The sequence below is a fragment of the Pseudorca crassidens genome, chromosome 5 (assembly GCF_039906515.1).
Source record: "Pseudorca crassidens isolate mPseCra1 chromosome 5, mPseCra1.hap1, whole genome shotgun sequence".
Lineage (NCBI taxonomy): Eukaryota > Metazoa > Chordata > Mammalia > Artiodactyla > Delphinidae > Pseudorca > Pseudorca crassidens.
Window position 1 is genome coordinate 89,136,719 of NC_090300.1, and position 18,236 is coordinate 89,154,954.

The 18,236-nt window shown below is 43.3% G+C and overlaps 1 protein-coding gene across 16 annotated transcripts in view; it reads left to right on the forward strand.

Moving 5' to 3' along the window:
* The window catches only part of ZBTB20 (zinc finger and BTB domain containing 20), an 816,172-nt gene that overhangs the window by 774,092 nt on the left and 23,844 nt on the right, over nucleotides 1-18,236 (forward strand). For all 16 annotated transcript variants that reach the window (XM_067738834.1, XM_067738832.1, XM_067738848.1 and 13 more), the window contains one exon: nucleotides 5,893-7,497. In XM_067738834.1, the coding sequence (XP_067594935.1) occupies nucleotides 5,893-7,497 (1,605 nt within the window). The remainder of the gene's footprint in view (nucleotides 1-5,892; nucleotides 7,498-18,236) is intronic.

The window sequence follows — 18,236 nt, forward strand, 5'->3', positions numbered from 1 at the left end:
AGCTTGTTGTATTTTTTAGATTCCACATATAAGTGATATCATACTATATTTATCTTTCTCTGTCTGACTTATTTCACTTAACATAATGCCCTCCAAGTCCATCCACGTTACTGCAAATGACGAAATTTTCTTCTTTTTTATGTCTGAGTAGTACTGTATTGTATATAGATAGATAGATAGATAGATAGATAGATAGAGATAGATAGAGATATATAGATGTATATATAGATATAGATAGATAGATACCACTACATATGCTTCTTAAGGACCTTTAAATACTTAAAATGTGCTCCAGAATGGATGAAATTTCATTAAATGTATGAATTATATATATGAATGAAAATTCAAGTAATATAAAAGACATACCCAACCATAATATTGAGATCCTTAATAGAAAAGCGTTAGTAATTTTAATATCTCTGTCTACCTGAAATAATAAGCAGTGACTATAAAAGTACACACAGGGTGCTCCCAACTTTCATTGGTCGTGTATTCCTGAAAATATGTTTGAAAGTTAAATTTCTGAAAGTTGAAGAATTGATTTATGTTTTAGGAGAAGAATTCTGTTACTGATGATAAAAAAAAAAAGAAAATGGTGAAATCGCTAATGGTTCCTGTAGCGCAGGCTTAAGACAACCTGGAAGGTAAGGGAGAACTCTCATTGGGAGATGGCCCAAAGCATCCCCCTTATCACCAGGAATGGAGAAGTAAAGCAGCGCACCTCTCCTTGTTGTAAGCTGATGACCTTCCCGTAGTTCACCTGCAGGGGCAATGAGAGCTGGGATATGCTAGGTGTATGGAGCCACAGTAGGAGAAAGAGGTCTTGGTCTGCCTACCACCTTTCACTTGCATAAGGGATTTCCCCAGAGCCACCCTCCAAAGACGGTGGAGATGCCAGTGAGATAGAATGAGGGGGTAGGGACATGCAGGACCATCTGCTGTAGATGATAGAACCTGTGAGCAAGCAACCCCTAACCTCCTGTGGTGCAGAGGCTCAGCAGGTATCCCCTCGACACATAGTGAAGTATATACATGACTGAGGTCTTGCCCCTGGCAGGGCAACAGATGTCGATTTGGGGAGGAAGAGGCCTGAGTTGCCACATGCATTCCAGCTTTCTCCAGCAAGAACTGGCTCTCTCCCAGTGGGACCAGCTTGGTAGGTAGCACCAAAATGTGAGAGTTTACCATCATCACTAATCACCTGATATAGGAAAGAGCAACTTCAGCATGCTATCAAAGCACAATCTGGGAGAGGGTGTGATAAGAGGCTGGCTTGTGGAGGCCTGGCCACCTGGCCCTATTTCATGTGCTGACCCACTTAGCGCACGTGAGCCTGGTGGCCCAGATTGAAAGCTCAAGGGCTATTCAGCCCTGACATTTGACTTCGGCCTGTTGACTTGACCAAAATTCATCTCGGTTTTAATTTGAGAGCTGGTGTTTCTTTCCAAACCACAGAGACTTCCAATTCCCATCTCCCTCTACAACACCTCACCCTTGCACTAGTCTCATTTTATATATCCGGGCTGAGAAAGGACTGGATTTCACACCTAATTAAAAGAGATTGTATTGCCTGCTGTTTCCTTTCTTGTTCCTTTTCCCTTGTGCACAGGCAGCTTTTTTATTCTCATGCTAAGTCCTATCCCTGGACACCCGCCGTTTCAGGGACAGGCAGGGCCTGGGTTCCTACAGCACAGAGAGCCAGGCCCTGCATCAGCTATTTCACCACAAGCAGAATACCCCTCCAGTACTCACTCCCGCCTCAGCCTCCTCCATACTGTGCTCACTCACAGAACACGATCACTTAGAATACATGATCACTTTCAAGAGTAGAATTCCTTGTGTGTTCTGGTGAATGCCATCACAGGCTGACTCCACATTTTTACTCTAGTGGAGAGAAGGTAGGTTACTATTTTAAAACACACAGAGAACTATTTTTATCACTTTTTTCATTTTGCCCTATCAGTTCTTTGTTCACACCACTGTGGGGTTCTTTTGGGAGGGGAGGGTAACGTGGCATCCCCAGACACACAAAATCTTTGTAAAGTTGTATGGTTTTGTAGATGAGGGGTTTTTTTTGTTTTTGTTTTTTTTTGAATAGCCCAATTGCCTATTCAGTGCCAATCTAAGAAAGAATGGAGTTAACATTTTCACACCATTCCTTCCTATACAGTCTCTGAATAACCATCTAATCAAGGTTTGTTTTCAATGGGGAACAAATCTTCTACAGTAGAGTATTTCAGATTTATTCCGTTGGAATCTATACATTAATGCCCACTGGATGAAAAGGACCTGTTTCACAAAAGCCTGGACATTGCCTTGCCGTGGCAGGAACTTTTTCCCACTGTGTTAGTGTTAAAAATGAAAGAAAGCCTGGGAAAGGACTTGCTTCAGCATTGTGTGCTGGAGGGACGAGGCATGCTTGAATGGACCGGCAGGGTCCCGCATCACATCTGTACACATATCAGCAAAACGATTCAGCCTTTCACGGCTGCTCACTGCAGTACAGGACCAGTGCTCTCGGAGAAACATTTAAAAATTGTGTCTACAAAAATCCAGCTAGGCTAGTCAGGTCAAGTTGTATATGTGTGCAGGTTTGAGTTTGTCTCTGTGGTTTCTAATGAAGTTGGTAACGTTACTCCAATAACCGGAACTCAGAATATTTAGCACTTTTTGTTGTGATTATCTCCATAGGGTTACCTGATTATTTAGATAGAATTGACCAGTTCAATCCAACAAGCAGTTTGAATTTTCTTCTTGAGACTCTGTGTGTGTGTGTGTGTGTGTGTGTGTGTGTGTGTGTGTGTGTGTGTGTATGAATATGTGTAATGTAATGATAGCTCTTGTTGTTGACCATTTCCAACTCTAAAGCAACCTCCATCATCATTTTCAGCGTCTTTATCTTTTCTTCTACGTCCTGAGAATTAGGATGGCCCTCAGTCTTTGGGCAATCCAAGTTTCATTCATCAGCAATCCAGTATCATGTGATAAAAAGAGTATCAAGGGGCATGGGTTCTAATCCCACCCCTGCCACTTACTAGCTGTGTAAAACATTGGGCAAGTCATTTAGATACTTTGAAAGCCTTGACTTCCTCTCACATGAAACAGTAATAATAGGACCTGTCCTGAAAACATATAGGATTGTTATAAGGAGTAAATGAGATGATACATGTGAAAGAGTTTGTACGCTGTAAAACGCTACATGGTTATTAATTATTATGATAATTGTGATTGAGCTTCCTCCCAGAATTATCAGAAAGAAGACAACTCTTTGTGATATATGATAACTCTAGTGCTATAACTGCAAGTGGTGCTATGAGCAATTGTGTGTTTCAAGAGTGTTTTCACCTGTGTGGAAAAAATTTTTTAATAAGCCCATCCTACTCAGAGATGGTGATTTTATCAGAGACTCAACCAGTTTTAGTACTTACCATTTTACTTAAATGATGGAGATCTTGGCGATAGTAAAACTGTATATAGAAAACTCTACATTTTAGTGCCAGGCCTCACTTTTATCTCTTGCACTGTTCCATTTATAAACTTCAAAAAAGTGTTCTTTACTAGATGACTGAGGCTATGTTGAAGTCCCAAGGCCTAGAAACATGAACATCATACTAATTTGTGGATAGGTATAGAAGTAGCTGGAGAGCATACTGGAAAAACCTTTTCACACAGCTTTACAGCAGACAGTGGACACCTAAGGGCCAGACTTCATTCAGGGGCAAAGAATGCAATACAGTGAAGCAGATAAGAGTGTGAACTCTAGAACCAGACTGCCTGGGTTCAAATGCCAGCTCAACCACCAATTGCCTACATGGCCTTGAGTGGATTTCCTAATTTCTGTGGCCTCAGTTTCCTCATCTGAGGTATGGGGATAATAATACTACCGACATCATAGGGTTGTTGTGAGGATTCAATGAAATAATATACATAAAGTAGTTAGAACTTGACACAAAGTAAGCTCTTGAAGAGTGTTTGCTCTTGTTATTATCGCAGTACACGTACATCAGGGACTCAGCAAGATGTTGGAATTTAGTCTGTTGACTGATTTCCTGAATTTTCCTTCCTAGGTTATTGGGCCCTTCCTCTGGTGCCATGTTTTGTATTAACACAGCTATAGAGGATTCATCATGATTCCTTACCCCGACAAAGACAATTTGTTTTATATAAAATAAAAAAAATAGAAACAGTAGCCTAGTGAAATATTTTAGGCACCTAGCAGACCTAATGGAAGTCGGAATGAGAAGGAATTCTTTAATGTAAAACTTTGCACAAATCATATCACTGAAAGAGAACGTAGAGCCCATAGGCATTTACTAAGTTAAGTGGATATATGTGAGGCTGACTAAATGTAAAGTTGAGAGCAAAGGAAATGAACTAGTATATAAGAATGAGGTCATATCCACTGAACTCAGACAGCATGAGGAGGTAGGGCGTAGCAAGGTAGAAAACCTAGTTGAGCTCAGACTTCCCTGAGCTGGCCCTCTCTCCTAGGACAGAGCAGAAAGAAAGTGAGGAGGTGGACATTCCTCTGTGTGTAGGCCATTACCTCTGGGTTACTTCTAACAAGATATAAGGATCTGGGTCACAGCCAACAATCCATACTTGGGTCACCTGGTTTTGAAAGCCTACTTACTTGGCCTCCCTCAAGCTGATCGTTCAGTTGTGAAGGCAAGAATGGGGAATCTGAAGAATGGTTTGGAGAGAGGGATTCTTTAGAGAGGTAAAGTAGAAAAATAGGAAAGCCCTAAAACTCAGTGTTATAGACACCTGTTATCCTTCTCAATCTGGGGTCTAGATGTTACCAATATTATCCCTTGCCTGCACAGCCTGGGATATATGGGTGGCAATAGGTCAGGCTATCCACATCCTCCACGTAGCTGACTGCTGCCTTCCTACTGGGAGCTGTTTGATACCTCCCTCTATCAAGCACAGAGAGCACCCAATTTCCGGGTGATCGTACATCCCACTCAGGGCTTACTCCTGCTGTCCTGACCTAATTATCAACAGTGCTCCCTTTCACTCTCAAAAGTGCCCAGTTTGAATGGCAAATGTGGTCACCTAGTGTACTCCAGTCTCCCAGGTCAACACTGCCATCTTTGACCTGTTTAACATTTCTTCTTCAGTAAGCCTCAGAAAATTCAGACAACCACCACATCACAGACAGCCACCCTAGAAAGGACTCAAACAGGTTGTCAGAGATGTTGAGAAAAATGCATAGATACAGAAAGCAGTGGGCAAGTGCCCCTTTAGCCAGCAGATTGCATTCTAGAGCCTGTCCCTCAACTGGAAAACATGGTGGCAGCTGTTGGGTGGATATCTTAGAGTGGGTTGAATTTTCCAAGAATTTTTGCATACCTCGTATGGATTTGGGGAATGTGCTGTATAAATTAATAGCAAAGGAATTTAACTATAAGTATTTTTGCTGTCTATGAATAAAGTAAGAAATTTTGAGAAGTTAAGGAAAATGTAAGCTTTCTTAAAGGGCCTGCTTAAGCCTAAAGTGGAGGCAGAGTTTCATGAGAACGAGTCTTGCATTTGCCTTTCAGTCCCTCTTTGCTGAAGTTGTAGTATAGCAGGCAATGACTCATCTGTGTTTTAGGCTGCTCTGCTTCAACTGACAACCCTGGCTGAAGGTCCACGGGGTTAAAATGGATTCAATACACCAAAATAGCTGGAGCACTGCTGGAACAAAATTCAAGGCCTTGTTCCCATAGGACATCACACCCACAAGTTGACCCTTGTGCAAAGCCACAGAGCCCGCTTGTGTCTGCAAGGCGGCGGGGGGGAGTGATTCTAGGGCCCATGAGTATTGCCCACCTGAGGCCTAGATTTTAGGGATGCAGTCAGCTAGCTCTGACCCACGCCCTGTCTTGTGTCTCTCTTGCCGTGCAGGTGACATCAGTTGCAAGGGGATGACCGAGCGCATTCACAGCATCAACCTTCACAACTTCAGCAATTCCGTGCTCGAGACCCTCAACGAGCAGCGCAACCGTGGCCACTTCTGTGACGTGACGGTGCGCATCCACGGGAGCATGCTGCGCGCACACCGCTGCGTGCTGGCAGCCGGCAGCCCCTTCTTCCAGGACAAGCTGCTGCTGGGCTACAGCGACATTGAGATCCCGTCCGTGGTGTCCGTGCAGTCGGTGCAAAAGCTCATTGACTTCATGTACAGTGGCGTGCTGCGCGTCTCGCAGTCGGAAGCCCTGCAGATCCTGACGGCCGCCAGCATCCTGCAGATCAAAACGGTCATCGATGAGTGCACGCGCATCGTGTCGCAGAACGTGGGCGATGTGTTCCCGGGGATCCAGGACTCGGGCCAGGACACGCCACGGGGCACTCCCGAGTCGGGCACCTCGGGCCAGAGCAGCGACACCGAATCAGGCTACCTGCAGAGCCACCCGCAGCACAGCGTGGACAGGATCTACTCGGCGCTCTATGCATGCTCCATGCAGAACGGCAGCGGCGAGCGCTCCTTCTACAGCGGTGCGGTGGTCAGCCACCACGAGACGGCGCTCGGCCTGCCCCGCGACCACCATATGGAAGACCCCAGCTGGATCACGCGCATCCACGAGCGCTCACAGCAGATGGAGCGATACCTGTCCACCACCCCCGAGACCACGCACTGCCGCAAACAGCCCCGGCCGGTGCGCATCCAGACCCTGGTGGGCAACATCCACATCAAGCAGGAGATGGAGGACGACTACGACTACTACGGGCAGCAAAGGGTGCAGATCCTGGAGCGCAACGAGTCCGAGGAGTGTACGGAAGACACCGACCAGGCCGAGGGCACCGAGAGTGAACCCAAGGGCGAAAGCTTCGACTCGGGCGTCAGCTCCTCCATAGGCACCGAACCCGACTCCGTGGAGCAGCAGTTCGGGCCTGGGGCGGCGCGGGACGGCCAGGCCGAATCCGCCCAACCTGAGCAGGCTGCGGAAGCCCCGGCTGAGGGCGCCCCGCAGCCGCATCAGCTAGAGACCGGTGCCTCGTCCCCGGAAAGAAGCAACGAGGTGGAGCTGGACAGCACGGTGATCACCGTAAGCAACAGCTCCGACAAGAGCGCCCTGCAGCAGCCTGCGGTCAACACGTCCATCGGGCAGCCACTGCCAAGCACCCAGCTCTACTTACGCCAGACGGAAACCCTCACCAGCAACTTGAGGATGCCTCTGACCTTAACCAGCAACACACAGGTCATTGGCACAGCCGGCAACACCTACCTGCCGGCCCTCTTCACCACCCAGCCCGCGGGCAGCGGCCCCAAGCCTTTCCTCTTCAGCCTGCCACAGCCCTTGGCAGGCCAGCAGACCCAGTTTGTGACAGTGTCCCAGCCCGGCCTGTCAACCTTTACTGCACAGCTGCCAGCGCCACAGCCCCTGGCCTCATCCGCCGGCCACAGCACAGCCAGTGGGCAGGGCGAAAAAAAGCCTTATGAGTGCACTCTCTGCAACAAGACTTTCACCGCCAAACAGAACTACGTCAAGCACATGTTCGTACACACAGGTGAGCGCAGCACCCCCCCCCCGCCCCCCGCCCCGGAGAGCTGGCAGCAGGGGGAGGGGCTGAGGGGGCTGGGGAAGGGGGGGCAGGGCAGCAGGTGCAAGGGAAGGTACGGAGTCATCTTTCAGATTTTAAGGAAGACCCCATTGTAAACCATCTTCTAGAAGCCCCGACTATGCCCCCATCACAGGAACCAAGTGCCCTGTCACAGAAAGACAAAGTCACAGAAACCCTTTGTGGAAAAGGGCTAAATGAGAAAACCTAATACAGAATTTGCAGGCACAACATTCCTTAACTTCACTGAACTTTGAAATATGTTTTTGATCCTGGATGGTTAGAACTGGAAAAGTCCTTGGAGATCATATACTCCAGTCACCTTGTGTTACAGACAAAGTCATGTAGGCAGAGCAGGGATGAGGGTTTTAGTCTGTAGTAAGTTTTATATGAACCATCAGCTTGAGGAGGCCACAACAAGGCCGATGCAAGCGGAGGCTGCATTTATGGTCCCTGAAATGAGGAGGACTGATAGACTTGCTCTGTTTTCTAGTGCTTGTTCTCTATTTTCCACATCTAGATACCACAGTCAGTTCTGTGTACTCCCTTTTGAAAGGACAGTAGACTCACTGGGGCACACTCAGAGGAGTATGAGTAAGATGGAAAGGGACGTGAAGCCATGGCATGTGGGTCATTGCTGAGGTGCCAGAGGTGTTCAACAGTGCCTAGGTTTGAATTGAAAGCGCCTACTGTGCTTTGTCCTCTTGGCAAAGTTGCTTAACCTTTCTATACGTTAGTTTCCTTGTCTATATAATGGGGGTAGTAGTGATATTTCTTCCTTGTAGTGCTGTTTTGAGGATTAAATGAACCAATGTATATGAAGTTCTTAAAGCAATTTCCAGCACATAATAAGCACTGTATAAATGGTAGCTATTGTTCACACTGTTAGTATTATTTAAGTGGTTTGGAGGGAAGATCCCTTAAGCTTGTTCTGTTTGGGTCCAAAATGTAGAAATGGACCAATGAATGGAAGCTATAGAGAGATTCAGTTAAATAAAATAGGAAGTTTGTTAACAGGCAGAGTTGCTCTAAGACAGGCAGACAACTTCCAAAGGGAGTGAGTTTCTGTAATTAGAGGTGTTCAAGGAGAGAATGGAAGATCATTTCATAGCGATGTTATACAGGCGATTCAATCATCCATCAGGCGAGTAGTTGGGCAAGATGGTCTTTCATCCCTGGAGTTCATGATTCTAGAGCTAAGATCTCCTGACCTCCCAGCCAGAGCCCTATCCTAGTTCCATAATGGGACAGGCATAGAAGCGAGAGCTCCACAATGCTCCTCCATATAAGGGACTACATGTGTGATATGATTTCACATGGATTCTCTTGTACCTGAAAATACCTACCCCAATGTTGATCACCATATTTGGAATTCCTATGATGAGAGTCACTCATCTCTCCAGGTAAACCTCTAGTTCCAGAATGTCCCTGTTAAATGACAAATAAATTGTCAGGGGGAAGTTACATACATGAATTACAATACATGAAAACAAGTTGGTTACTCAAAGCAACATTGTTCCTCAGGTCAGGTAGCAGGAATAGCTAGGGGATAGGACATAAAGCAGATCAATTTAAATTGGGGAATGGAAGGGAAGGACAGCAACAGACACATCAACACGGAAGTGAGCAACTGAAATAGAACATTACTTAAGATGCAATTTTCCTTCTTTGCAGTTCAACTTAAGTCAGGACAGTACATAAATCCATGTATGTGCCTTTATGTGAATCCTTAAAGATGAGTTTTCATACCTCCAGAAAACATAGTGACTCACTACTGAATTCAGGAAGAAAATCAGGTAGTAGTAGTAAGTCACTATGTTTACTTAGGGTAAATGTGAATATCTAATAACCTGAGATCAATCGAGTACATTTTCCATGTGGTGTGGTATGATCATTATTTAGTAAATTAATCAAATAGTAACATTTTTATTTATGTGGCAATTTATGGTTTACAGAGTGCTCTCCCATAGTTTATGTCCTTTCCTTCTCTGAGCAGCTTTCTTATAAATCCATCAAATTAAGGATTAAGGGGAAAAAAAAGAGATCATTTGTGGAAGTGTATTCTTAGCCAAAGTTGACTTTGCTGGTCTTGGATCCATGAACATTTGTACTCACCTTCTTTGCATCTCTTCCAGTAGACCTAGCAGATATAAAGTTTACACATTCTGTTAGATCACGTATTGAAATAAGGCTTTAAATCTGGAACATAAAATTTTTAGCGTACTACCGAAAAGTGTCTTTTGGGTGTATAAACACATTTATTCAGTGGATTCACCAAAGGATTCTGTGGTTAACCCAAATAACTAGATTTGCTCATAAGAAAACCAGCAATGGGTTTGCAAATTTAGACATCACAGATACAAAAGCTAAAAGTAAAGTCATTTTATAAATCTGAGTTATGCTCAGAGGGTAGCCTTCAGATCTCTAGTAAACTATGAAGTTCCTCAGTAAATTTTGAAGGTCTTTCTGTTGGTGTGTATAACCTGGCCACATCCAGGAGCGATAAATGTACATATATGACTCAAGCGCCTCATTTAAAAGAATCAACAGTCTTCCCTTTCACCCCCGAATCATTTGGCAGTGGCAGTTTGGAACGGTCATTTCTCTATCAAGACTTTTGTCTGAGTGAAGTAGTCTATAACCTAACAAAGTTTAGGAACAGTTAGTCTAGGTTTTCAAAAGGCAAGACAGCCTGAACATATGGAAGTAATTCAGGACCTGGATTCACTTTGGCCGACATTTCAAAACAAAGTTTTCTCCAGTTTCTTGGGAAAACATCAAAAAAGTGGGGCCTCCCAACTTTACAGGAGCCCAGTGGAAATGATAATAATCCACAGCAGAAAGTCCAAATGTTAGTCTAAAATAAGATTCTAGAAAGTAGATACTTTCTAGAATACTTGGAAGAGTAGAGGTGGATTCTGTATTCTTACCTATGGTCTAACATAAAAGAATCTTACCAAGAAAGACTAGCTTGACAGAGCTAAAAGGAAAGAAACAGGTTCTCCATCACAGCCACTATGCATGATAACTGGCTTTGCAGGTTAGCAACTGCAAGTTTTAATGTAAATGATACTTGCTTTCGACAACTGCAGAGAATCGATCCTGAGACCTGAATTCTAACTCTATGTTAATGGTCCACATATTCATTGAAAGGACGCGATTGTAACAAATAAGTCGTCCATCGTATTCACCTCGGAGCTAAGCTCTACCTTAGAGAACCAAGGAAGCTCTGGTTGTAGAGAATATTCCATAATGATTATAACGCTGAAACTTAGAGCAGGGACATAGTGAAAGACGACTGTGCTGGAATTAGATTATCTGGGTTCGGTTTTGGTTCCTCTAACTGTGACCTTATGCAAGTCATTTAATTTCATTACCTTCAGTTTCTTTGAGTTTAAAGTGGAAATAATAATTTCCCACCTTTTGAGTAGCTGTAACGGTATTATGCATGTGAGAGCTTTTCATAAAAGGTAAAGTACTACTTAATGTTTTTTTTAAAAAAAAAAAAAATCGTCATCGTTACTTTAGCCCCTCCACTTCCAGAGGCACTGAGTTTTTTTGCTCTATCTCCAATCTCTGAGTAATAAACTCTTGACATGTTTCCTTCTTCACTGGAATTCAAATGCTGAAGCAATGTGATACCCCTTGGGTTTCCCTTGAACTTCCTCCATAACATGAACTTTTTTTTTCATCCCTTAAGGATTTTTTCAAGAAAATCTCTCACCAAACCACTCTATCTACTGCCAAACAAACCATGGTAGGACTTCATCTCTTCTAGGAGTTTCTCAAGTTCGCTTTACTGCAGCTTCATAAAAGTTGTGAGGAAGAAAAACAAGAGTTAAGTATACATTTGAAAACAAGAGAATTGGAAAAAAGCAAAGATAACACAAACCATCCTGTCATGGAACAAAGCAGGACTCCTCTATGCCCTCTCCTAAGAGAAAAAGCAAAAGTCAAAGGAATGGGAGGGAAGGAAAAGACAGAGGACATAGGAGGATAAGCCTGGGTATGAACGTGGATGTGGAAGCCAAGCAATAGGGAAAATTCAAAGATAACGTGGGAGCAGTACTTCTCAAAGTGTGATCCCCATAGCAGCAACATGCAAATTCTCGAACCTATCCCAGACCTGAATCAGAAACTCTGGTGAGGGAACCCAGCAATCTATGTTTTAACAAGCCCTGATTCACACTAAGTTGGGAATCGCTTCCCTAGATGGCCTGGGTGATTAGAAGGAGGATGGCTTCAGGTTGCTTTTGATACATAACATTGTTCCCCAAAATTCCACTCACAAGAACCTATGTGTTTGGAAAAAGTAAAACATAGTTATGGACAACAGCTTGATTTTATAGTGATAAATTATGTTATGGAAGCAAATATCTTGCATATGGAAGGTTCCATGGCAAATGTCCCCTTCTGGCACTTAAAATTGACTTATAACAATGACTTATCATTATGTAGGTGCCTCTATGCCTGCCCATTAGAATGTAAACTTTGTGAAAACAGAAACAATTTTATATATAATTACATATATATGATATATAAAGAAATATATATCTTATACTTCAATATACCCAGCATAATACCTTACACATAGTAAACATTCAAGAAATATTTAATCAGTGAATGAGTTGAATCCTTCTCTAATGATATCTAATCACTTCCAAATGGAAAAGTGGCCTATTTCCAGAGTTGTTTATTTATTGTATGATGTAGTTCCATAGAAATAATGCAAAAATACTTTGCACATTTATATATTAAGTACTTTCTCCAAGGATCTGAGCACATTTCAGATACCACGTTCTGTCTGTTTGTACTTTGCCCTATATAACAAAGTTGCACACATAATAACAAAACTGACTAAGATGGCGTTCAGGTATTTATTTATCACCAGGTACAGGGTTGCCAGATTTAGCGAACAAAAATACAGGATGCCCAGTTAAATTTGAATTTTTGGATAAACAACAAATAATTTTTAGTCTAAGTATGTCCCATTCAATATATGTGGTGTAGTTATACTAAAAAAGTATTTATTGGTTATCTGAAATTTAGATTTAATCTGGTGCCATGTATTTTTATTTTTTGCTGTACGCGGGCCTCTCACTGTTGTGGCCTCTCCCGTTGCGGAGCACAGGCTCCGGACGCGCAGGCTCAGCGGCCATGGCTCACGGGCCCAGCCGCTCTGCGGCACGTGGGATCTTCCCGGACCGGGGCACGAACCCGTGTCCCCTGCATCGGCAGGCGGACTCTCAGCCACTGCGCCACCAGGGAAGCCCTGGTGCCATGTATTTTATCTGGCAGTGCTCTTCAGACAGAACTTTCTTTTAAGACCCAATCTTAGGACTTTTGCTTTAAAATCCATAGATGAATACAGGCATATGTAGTTGCTTAACAAATATTTGTTGAGTGAGTGAATGAATGTTCACTCAATTTCCAGGAGAAAATATGTAAGCATGCTTTCCAGGAGAATTTAATTCAGGGGACTTAGATATAAATGCATTATTTTCTCAGCAAGACTTAAATTTCTTTTTCTTTTATTCTTTTTCTATACACAAAGACTGTATTATATCTGTGTTCCCACTTGTGTTTTCTTCACCAACAAATGGTAGACATTTGGGCCTTTTCTGAATCATAGTATCAACAGCCCACCCGAGAGTCACTAATGCCCATTAGTGTCCTCTGGACGATTAATTATTTTCTTTGTTACTTTAAGAAGCTCAGCTATTTGGGCCATGAATTTTATATAAATAGATATAGTGATGATAGTCTCATAACAATGTCATCCATATAGTAATAATAGTGAGATCAAGATCGTGATGTGATCATCCTCACATAGAGCTTGGGCTGTTAATTGTATCAAGCCAGTGAAGTAATGAACAAGTATAAGGTTTGAAGTGAGAAAGCCTTGATTTTACCACTTTCTGACCTGGTGATTTTAGGTAAATTCTGTAGTCAGTCTGAGCCTCAGGTTTTTGTCACATAGGTACAGATTTTAATAGTACTTAGTTTACATGGTTGCTCTGAGAATCAAATAACATAATTTATGTGAAAGCACTTACCTGTAGTACCTTAAAATTGCCCAAGCCATTTAGGAACTTACATGTTACGTTTTATAGCAGCGTCATACATTTTGCAGCATAATCTAGAGAGCAGGAAATTGTTAACTGGAGAAGGAGGGGATATCTGGCTCAGCTGGTGTCATACTCTCAGCTATTACTGACTTGTAGAGGGACCTGCAGGATGTTACTCTACCACTCTAATGGAGAGAACATCTTCTGGGGCTGTTAACATCTACCCCCTCATAAAGTTGTAAGAAAAGTCAAGTAATGTGGGTGAAGGTCCCTGAGAGCTTTAAAATTCTGCTTGACACCAAAACTTTTTAGTTGTTGCTAAAGCCACAGAGGTTCTGTGAATGCAGTGTGTCCCCAGGAGGCAGTCCCCCCTAGACAACCTCACAGTCCAAGATGGTACCAGGACTGCATCCCTGGAACTGGAGAGAAAGGCTGGCAGGCGGTCGTGAAGGCCCAGCTCCAACTCGACTTCTCTGGGTGGAGAGCAGACTCTCCAGCCAGTGAAGGCTCTGCATGACCCGAGCTGAGCACCTTCCATTCTTGTCATGGAACCTTTCCCATTTTCTGTTCCAGTCTTGATTTTCCCCTTTCAGAGGACTTACAATTTCCAGGACCCCTTCTGCTTTCCTTGCCAGTAGCCACCTTCCCCTACCCCTGCTCGCCCCTTCCTTCCCTGCTGTCTGCCCTCTCACCAAGCATCCAGGCTTGGTTTTCTGACCCCCCACCCACCACCACTATACTCATCTGAAGGAAGGTGTATGCTAGAGCAGATGATGGAGAGGCCGAGAGAATGCGAGAGACAGGTGGGAACCGTGTTTCAAACAAGTGTCCTGGTAACGGCATCCACTGTCCTCTTTGCAGCCTAGGAGAAGCCTGGTTAGAATAAAAAAAGATTCAGCAGAATAAATGGGTTCTTGCTGAGCCCCCAATACAGAGGTCACTATTCAGAATTGGGGTGGCTCAGCCCCAAACTTTGGGCAGACCCTCTGCATCTACTAACCTAACAGTATCTTTCTTCCTCTTTTTTTTTTTCTCACTGTCAGTCATGGTAGAGTGTCAGTGCTGGTCCACAAGAAGGAGCTGAAAAGTGATGCTTTAGAGAGCAGGCATCCAAAAATGGAGACAAATATATGCATTCACTATTCCCCAACCCATGAGATTGTAAAGGACACTGCCGCCTCTTCTGCTCCTCCACTTGTTGTCTGGTTTTTCAGCCTCCAGAGTTCAGTTGCTGCCTGCTAAGAAATCCTCTGTCTATGCTATTCGCTGACATTTTATTCATGGTACCACTTCTTTCCGTTAGCATTTGTAGCTGAGACTAGACCCTTAACTCTGAATTGCATAGCTGCAGTATAATCACTTGCTTTATTGATTACCTGAAACAATTTTTTCACAATCTTGTGTTGGCTTCCCCATGCCGTGGAAGCCATTTTTCAGTTGATTTCATTTATCACCACTTCCTTTGTGCTGAAGGGACCAGTGGAATTTTTCTTGAAATGATCACATACTCTGTGCAAAGTGCTTTATCGCTTTAATTTTCAAAATACCTTCACAAGACAGGTCCTTAACTGTATTATTCTCAAGTTACAGATAAGGAAACTGAGGCTTAAAGAGGTGAAGTAACATGCCCAGTTCATTCAGCCAAGGAAATGGAGTTCATATCTGACTCCTGCATCTGTATGGCCCCAAAATGGATCAAAGTACAGGGGCTTATATGAGCTTCCCCGTCCTGTATCTAATTCTACTGTCTGCTTAGCGCTTTGTGTCCCTTTCTAACGAATCAGACTTATCATTCCTGGCCATAGGCTCAGACCTGGAAAGCCATCCACTACCACTCCTCTTAACTTCACTCCTCCATACTGAGAGCAATAATCGACAGACCACATCCGTTTCATGTATAATGTTGAAAGCCCTTTGGGGATCACTGTAAGTAATATGCAGGAAAATAAAAGGAAAGAAACACTCATTTCTAGTGAGTGATATAGTTTCACATCCATACATAAAGAAATGAGTTGTTTATACCTGACTCATCTGAAAATGCACCCTGTTTAGTAAGACAGTTCCTGGAATGCCTATGTTCCACCAACATAGCACCTGAATAATTTTAGAGCACTTTCCTTTATGGAGCTCCCAAGTGCTTTGCAAACATTTTTACTCATTAACTATCACACCATTTTTCTGTGGCAGGATACTTTGTCCTATTTAAAATGTGGGACTGCTGATGCATTGAATGATTTAAGCAAGTTGCCCTCAAGTCATGTGTTGACAAGACCTGGACCAGAGTCCTCTGGGGCATGGCCCATGGTGGGCAGAAGGCCACTAAATCTGCAATGGGACATGGCAAGTGCTTGGTCCAACTCCTCACTTAGAGAAGGGGAAACAAACCCAGAGAGATGAAAACACTTAGAAAACCCAGGGTCACACGGATAATTAACGGCCGAACCAATACTAGGTACATACAAACAACATATCAAGACATATATATGCTATAGAGGGAAAGATGACAGCTGTGAAGTATCAACTTATAGTCAGATGAGAAGGGTGTGAAAGTAAAAAGCCATCCTCACTGACCTTGCCTAGAGGAAAAATACACTATAAGAAGGTGAAAGTTTCAAACAGCAAGAGAATTTTTAACACAGACGAAGTTTCAACTTCCTAGCAGCCAAAATACCATCTGGAATTAAGAAGGCAGACTTCCCATTAGAGGTGACAGGTGGACATATTTTAAAAGATAGTCGGCCGGCCTAGCATAGCCTCTAGAAAGTGTACTGAAAGCACAAGGATGGTAAAGACCAGCTTGAGTTCCAAGCATGTTTACAGCTGACAGAAACGTTCCAACTAAAAATAACATGCATGACTGTCTCTCTTAGGGAATCTCTCATTTCAAAAAAATATACCTACATAAACACCATGCAGAGACTGAACTCTTCATTTAGGAATGAGGCTTCCCTAAATTTCCCCATTTTAGTGTAAAAGTGAAACTCTTCTAACTCTTCAATCCTATGGCTCACGCTTTTTCATCAGTGAGGATGAAGGGAAAGGAGACTGGAAGACAGCAGAGGGGAGAGGGAGCTAGGCCAAAACGTTTGTGAATAACTAAAGGAAAAAGTTCAAAGATCAAGGAAATTGGTTTAGAAATTTGTGGAGTCATTCCTGAACCAAATAGCCATTTCTTAGGATTGTGTGCTTCAAAATATATCTTTTTATGTTGACAAACACAATGAAAAAGCTTTCTGTTGAGATAAAGTTTCATAAAGCAGATCACGAGCCGCGAGCCCGGCATACAGTAAGCACAGAACACGTGGTGGTTGTTTTCATTGCCTTTATCCCCATGACACATCAAACCTCTTCTGTTTCATGGTGGAAAAAAGGGAAACACAGTCAGGCACATATTTTAAATGGATGTTAACTCAAATTCAAGAACTAGATTTCCTACCCTGATGCCTCGTCCAGAGGTTGAAATATTACCGCAGAGAGTTTCAGAGGCTTGGGGCTTTGGGCTGAGTTATGGAAGAGTACATGGACAGCCTTTCCTCTCTGAGGTGGGTGCCTGCATTGGGCAGCCAGCGGTGAGCTGGGAAAGATGGAAACACCGTAATGTAGTTCATCTCACCCGCCAAGAGCAGAGCCTAGAACAAACAGCACCAACAAAAACAAGTCTTTCTTCATCCAAAGAGATGTTACAGGCCCATGGACGTTACTTACAGAAGAATATTTCATGTGGTCATTCGGTGACAATATTCTTATTTACGTTACAGTTTTTAGCAAGCTTGATCATTTGGTCTCTAAGCCAACAGCAAACCAAAGCAGTAAACTGAGGAGAAAGAAGGGTTTCAGCCAACACACTGAGAGCAAAGAAAGAGAAAACTATTTTAAAAATTGACCCCAGAGTTCAGAAAAGGCGTATGGAAGCATTTAATGGGGGGAGGGGGTGCTGGTGGATAGTCTTGTAATAAGAACACCAGGCAAGTATTCCCACACCACTCTTGGTGGTCTGCAAAGTGATTTCGTATGTATTTTATGTCAACACCAGCACAGTGAGGTAAGCAGCACTGTATACCTCAGAGGCATTTGCAGATTTGTCAGAGTGGCAGGCCATCCGTTGGTGCCTGGATTTGAACAGGACCATTTGACTCTAAGATCACTGTGTTGTCTACCACCTACTCAACCTCCACACCAGACAAGGCCAATCTGCAGCTCAGGGCAGTCCAGACAGAATAGCCAATTAACTCTCTCAAGTTACATTTTAGGAAGATTGCTGTCTAAAATAGATAAAAATCAAAGGTATAGCTCTTCAGAATGACTTATTCCTATGATGGGCAATATTTTCCAGACCTATAATCAAAGCATGAGTGCATTTACTAGACAAAATACCAGAAATGGAGACTGTCCCCAAAGAGCCAAGCTGTGTGACCACCAACCTTAGTTCCCAAAGATTCTAGAGACCCCATGTCTCCAAAGAACTTTTCTCTCTTTTATTTCTTATATTTGTTTGATAATGCAAATGGCAAACACACAGTTAAATCCCCGAATGATGGCACTGAAAATGACCCCTATAAAGTAGCACTCCCTTCTCTCCACAGAATGACCTTGGAAGACTTTTACTGGAGAATGTCGAGT